This window comes from Antrostomus carolinensis, unplaced genomic scaffold (assembly GCF_000700745.2).
Source record: "Antrostomus carolinensis isolate BGI_N321 unplaced genomic scaffold, ASM70074v2 scaffold7824, whole genome shotgun sequence".
Taxonomy (NCBI): domain Eukaryota; kingdom Metazoa; phylum Chordata; class Aves; order Caprimulgiformes; family Caprimulgidae; genus Antrostomus; species Antrostomus carolinensis.
The window spans coordinates 5,408-11,851 of NW_010310046.1; the positions used below are offsets into that span (position 1 = coordinate 5,408).

At 39.7% G+C, this 6,444-nt stretch overlaps 1 protein-coding gene across 1 annotated transcript in view; it reads right to left on the bottom strand.

The window, feature by feature from the left end:
• The window catches only part of LOC104523628 (F-actin-monooxygenase MICAL3), a 9,275-nt gene extending 4,766 nt beyond the window's left edge, over positions 1 to 4,509 (bottom strand). The window contains exon 1 of the mRNA XM_010166278.1: positions 4,169 to 4,509. Within this exon, the coding sequence (XP_010164580.1) occupies positions 4,169 to 4,432 (264 nt within the window). The 5' untranslated portion in view covers positions 4,433 to 4,509. The remainder of the gene's footprint in view (positions 1 to 4,168) is intronic.
• Positions 4,510 to 6,444: the final 1,935 nt, after the last annotated feature.

The following is a 6,444-nucleotide window of genomic DNA, read 5'->3' on the forward strand; positions in this document are numbered from 1 at the left end:
ACCCAGCCTGGATTTGTGCTTAATATTAAATGATGTTGTTATAAAACACAGTGAGTTTTAAGCACAATTAAAAGCAGAAGGAAAGATTCTTCTCCCTTTTACACCTCTAACACTTCTCCCAGTTTCAAACCTCTCACAGAAACCTCCTGACACTCACAGGCAACAGCAAACACATGAGATGCCAAGTGCAGCCAAGTCAGAAAAAGGCAGCTCCTGCTGATCCTTGTTCCCTTTCCCCTCGATGACTGCAAGGAACTGTTGCAACTCCACGCTCTGAAGCTGTCTCACCCCTCAGAAACACTTCTTCCTCCAGATCTTTCAGACAGATTACATGAAGTTTTCAGTAACAACACCATGGTAATGAGACACAAAATCTAAACTGAAATCCTGTATAAACAATGAGGAGAGAGCACCACTGGTAACTATTTCCATCCGAACAACCCATCACGTCCAAGTCTTGCTTTCATGAAGGCTGGTTATCTCAATTCTGGTTAACTTGGACCTTGACCAATTCTTAAATGGGCAAGTAAGAGCTACACCACAGAGGAGGAGAACTTCAAACCTGGTATCTGCTCCAGGGCGTAGAGGCTGAGCTTCCTAAAGAAAGGACTGGTTGCTGTTTGGATAACATGGTTAAAACCCTCATCTTTATTTTCAATTCTATCATCTCCACAGGCACACTTAAAATTTCTGTATTTTTTAATCAGTGCTTTGCAAACTACTTTTAACCATTAGGAACAAAAAAACTAAGTGAGATAGGAGATATCAAATCAGATATTATTCTGTTCTCAAAAGGCCTCTACTTTGAATATATTATTATCTCTTAGGAGTTATACATAAACATTTAATTGCAGATACTATTAGGATAGGAAACAAGTAATTAACAAAAACATATATGAAAAATATAAAAAGAAGGCATAAATTTATCATTTTAGATTAAAGATTAACATTAAAGATTTCAACACATTTTGTATGCAAAGCCACACAAAAATCATTTATCATCACAGGTATATATTATTTATGACATAGTAAAAAAAAAACCTAACTAAATTTCACTTTCTCTCAGCTACTAATTTCACTACTCGAAATGGCATGAATCCCAAATCCACAGCACTGGTTGTTTCTGGGTTGGGGCAGAGGAGGTGTCCCTTTAATTTATTCACCACCCACTCTTTTTGTGTTTCTACACAGCATGGCACCAACATCTTGGAAACAGTGGCCAATGACTCCCTGGCTTGCTCCATTCCCTGTCCCCTCTTCCTTTACTCTCTTCCTTCTCCTTGTCACCCCCACAGGAGAGCAGCTACGGAATGAGCCTTCCCTTTCCTCTAGCAGAGGTTCAGTATGATCACTGACATGTCCACTGCAATCATTCCCACCCCTCCCACCTTCTGGTCCTTCACACCAACACCAGCAAGTTCTGAGGTTTCTCTCTCATCATTAAATGAAGGAGAGTCACACATGACCTCATGTCTCTCGCTTTCTCTCACCACCACCTCATCTCCAAGATCACCACATGCCACTTCTACAATCGCTCTCTTGATCCTGTTTTTTCAACTCAAAGAATCATAGAATAGTTTGGTTGGAAAAAGACCATTAAGATCATCTAGTCCAACCATAACCTTAATTTCACCCTACACGCTCTCTAGCTTGGCTTTGGTGCAGGAAATAAGCCAAGCTTTTGGACTACACCAAATCTTGAGGAAACTCTTGAGTCAAACATCACTCCTAGTATGCTTTACCCCTTTGACCCGCTTTTCAACTGCACTGAGGAGATGTTTCCTAGACAGTTGGCTACATGTATTTCTTGAAAGCATGTACTTTTGTGGTTTCTTTTAAGACTCGGTACTCCTCTGTCTCCAGCTATTCTTTCAGAGTACCATCTGAAGGACTTCCCTCACTTCTCCCTCTCTTCTCACTGCCAGCTTCCCACAAGGCTTTGCCTGTCATCTCAATCATCTTCCTCAACGATCTCTCTTTGCATCACCTCATTCACTGGTTCAATCAGCTCATCAGCACTGTAGATTCAAAGAACTTTTCCAACTCAGTTGACTACTTCTTATCCAAGCAAAAACCTCTACCTTTCTGACATCTCCTCACGGCTGCCTCGTTGTCAGTTCTAGCCCAACGTGATAAAACAGAGCTCCAACATCTTTCTAAACCCTCCTCACCACTTCTCTTCTAGCTAAGTGTCACAATCCATTGTCTTCTCAATGTCTTTCATAGCTGGATGTCAACCTCCATTCATGTCTATTTTTTATATCCTCATAATCGAGCACTATCAAAGTCATACACTCATTCTTCCATTAAATCTCTTCTTTCATGTTGCATCTCTATTATTGATGTAACCTTTTTTTCAGAGTTAACAAACACTGTTTTGCCCACTAAGATCTATGCAAAAAAAAAAAAAAATCACTCTTTCAGTCTTTTACTTCAAATAAGTTAAAATACCTCCACATTCTTCCACAGCTTGTTCAATCTCTTTCTCATCGAAACATAAGCCACCTGTCTTCATTTCACAGCCTCCAACACCCTATTTCAGTTCTACCCATCATGTTTCATTCCAAATAAGACCAATTCCTGAATCAAATGAATGCAAAGTGCAGTCAAGTTTTCCTAAAAACAATTTTGAATTTTTCCCCATGATATCCATAATGCTTGGAAGGTTTATTCCTAAATAAACACGAAAAAAATCCCTGTATTTATCTTCCAGTAAGTCCTTCCTTTTTATGCTGCCTCAAAAATCTTAACAGAGGTTGGAATGTCAGAGTATAATCTAGTGCCCATCATGATGATCAACACCACCCAATTGTCTTGTTGTTTTCCATGTTAAGTCTATAGGCACCTGCTATCTATAATTTCATGTACCAATTGTAAACTTTTTGAGGACAGTATTATCTTTCCAAGGACAAGTGGACCTTGGTCCACTAGTAATTTTTCCAAGTGTTACTGTAGTAATTAATTATAAATGCCATCATCCAGATGAAAATGGCCATTGAAAAGTTAAACCAGAATAAACAATCAAGAAACTACCATCATTTTCTAATATCTAGTTGGGAATTAAACTTCAGTCCACAGATTTGAAATGACTGAGATATCCTAAACAGGATATATTTCCCCCTCAGTTCTGTACTGAGGAATTAGTCGTTAATTCCTCCTATTAAGATACTTCCTTCTCCCAAAAGGTGAGTGTTCAAGAGAAGAAGCAGCAGCACCTATTGGTCTCAATGGAGGACAGAATCCTGTTCTAATTTTATCATGTTCTGCACTATCTTCCTTTTTTAAAAAAGGAAGAATGTATGATTATTTCCAAAAAGAAGTTGTTCCATTCACATTTTGATGAGCGATGTAAAGAACTGTTTTCAGTAGCAACAAAACAAATAAATAAGCTCACACTGTACAGTCCAACAAGAGTGGAGCACAAATACCAGCTCACAATACTTCAAGTAAAAAATAAATTGGTGTGTGTGTGTGTAAAAGCAGGAATTCCTGCAGTAAATACCACACATACCAATCTTCCTTTTAAAAGGAACTGGTATGAGATTCCACAGCTCTCCCCCCCTTCCCCCCTCCCTGAACCTGGAATACAAGTGATTACTTTCTAAATAATGGTAAATAAAATACTTTGCTAAATTGGCAAGAAAATTCACTTTTCTTGAGCTACTCATAAGTATTTTCAAATTAACATTGGAAATTTCCAAACATATTTGTTTTTTTATCTAGACTCCAATAGCAAATTTCATGCCCCTGTTACTGCCTAGTGAAAAAATGTAAAAACTACCAAGATTAAAGGTTTATCAACTAAGATTTTGTAACTCATCTGTAGTATTGATGCCACACAAACATAAAAACATAGAAACTTGCAGGTTGCTTCTTCTGAATAAAATTACAAATATTCTGGTCATCCCCAAGGATTTATTTCCATTGAGCTTCCCCTATTCTGATAGGCAGTCAAATTTGGAAGTGGCAAACACAATTTTTGAATGAGAGTGAAATGCTAACAAATTGTGAATATACTATAAATAACACATGTGAGAACATTCCCAAGTCGTCCCTGGGCTTATACTGACACCAGGCAAACATCTTTGTACATTGAGATATTTTTATTGTGTTTTCCAGAGACAAACTGGGTAATAGTTGTCTTGACCAGGGTGAATAGACCTCTTACCTTCGTGTTGGCGCACGCTTTCCCCTTCTTATAGTCCTTATGGCTGCCTCTCTTATCCAGTTTGGCCCACAAGGCTTTGGCTTTCCAGTAATTTAGCTTGGACTTGAGTTTGTGATAGAAAGAACGATAGTCCTTGGGCTTTAGTTCTAGGTAGTCACAGAGTTCTTGGAAAGCTTTGAGAGTCCCCTTGCAGGTTGAAGCCTGGACAAATCTGTCAAAGAGCACATGAGCCTGGTTCACCTTCTCATTCTTACTTTCCTCCATGCTTCACAATTCGCAGCTGCCCTGGGGGGCAGCTGTTCTCTTCCAGTCTGCCAGATTTCCCGATGTTGCTCGCTGAGCCACTCTCACCTCTGGCTTATAAGCATTATTAACCTATAAAATAAAAAGAAGAGAACATAACTGAGCTTGCTTTTTTTATTTTTCTTTCCAAAATTTTGTCTAAGCTTCCTGAACTGAGAGCCCAGATTCTCAGTAACTAATAAAGCACCAACCCTAAATAAGTCAACTGGTCAATACCCCAAGGAGTCCTGCCCAAAGCTCACTGAGCCTCACTGCAGAGAGCAGGACACTTTGCCTTTGTTAAATCACAAAATATTTCACTTTACCTAAACCAGTCTCCAGAAAGTTTTATCAAAACTAATTTCACATGAACAACAGAAAACTTACAAGCAAACTGGCAGATGTTACGTGATGTTTGGAAATAGGCAGAGGTCTTAAAACAAAAGATAAACTTATTAATGTAGCAGTCACTGTGGTAACACCACAGCAATGGTTATGTGCTTGTCTTAAAAACACCACTACCACAAAGTACAGTAGGAGGTTGTATTCCACCAGTAAAACAAGTTTTGTTCCTTCATTCTAAAAGGACGTGTGTCTTTGCTCATGTTAAAGAGAGAGGAGGAAAGCAGGTGGCTTAGCACAAGCCAATATCTCTGTCAAAGTCCTTGCAAACACCACTTCTGTACAGCGACAAAACAAACCCTGTGATGGCTCCTGCAATCCTAGAAAGAAGTTAAACCTGCTCATAGCAATCAAATACTTAAGAAAATATGTCAGTGCTCAGAAAAAAAGTCAGTCAGTCTGTGTTGCATCAAGCATATGAACGTGTGCCTTCCCTAGAGCCTGTGCATACATTCCTGTCAGTAAATAAGCAGTTCAAGAGTAAAATGAGGCTGATGCATGATCCTTGGGAGATTCTCACAGTAGTTCCTCTATTCTGTGGTTTTCAACTCCCTTTGATAACACAGGTCCCTATAAAACTTGACGTGGTAGCTGGGGATCTCAGCAGATTAAATATGCTAAGAGGAGGTCTGCCACTCTTAGCTGCTTTCCTGAGATCCCCCAGAAGCAGCCTGCAGACCTAATGGCTGATTCTGTTTAAAGAACAGGTATTTTCTCTCCCTCTCTCTCTTTCTTTTATATAAAATAAATCTCTTTCTTCCTTTTATACATAATACTAAGTACATAGATATAACAGACTACTCTCTAGGAAATAATAGTTCTGTTTGCCTTCAGATAGGAGGGCAGCATGGGAACACATGTGGGAACTATGGAAGTGAAAGCATTTCTGAGGTGCTTTTTGTCCCCTGGTTTTTGTTTTTTGTGGTTTTTTTGCAAAGGGTATTAAGGTAAAAAAGGAAATATGTGGACTTGGATAAAATCTTTTAGATTCTCACCAGCTCCTTTCCTGCTTCCAGCAGACAGGAAGCCAAGTCAAACATTACAGCTCATGTCTCTTCCCCTCCTGTATGACAGCTCTGCGGCAGTTTATTTGGGCACTCCTGCATTTCACCCTAACACGGGATTCTATCGCTTACGTTTAGAAAGAGCAAAGGAGACCTGTGAATCTTTACACACAGCCACAAACTGTTTGGTATGAAAAACAAAAATACAATTTCCCACAGAAGCCCCACTGCAACAATGGGTTATACCAGAGAATGTCATGTTAGTGCTATTAAGACAACTGCCATAGAGGGTGAAGACCATACATGTGAAGCTGTTTTTCCAAGGGGCTGACAGTGATGCCATGTCCACATCCCTACGGCTCACGAAACAGGATGGAACTAACTTCTTTCCCCATTTTTAATCTTAACTTTGCTGTTGTGAAGCTGGAAACATGCCCCAGGCTTGAGCCTCAGGGTAACCACCTTGGTACTGCAGAGCTCCAAGACACTGTGTGTTAAGCCTGTGTCTCCTCCGGAGAAGGTTATAAAGAGCCCCAACAAATCACTTCTTCCACTGAAGCCATCCAGAGAGACCTGGACAGGCTGGAG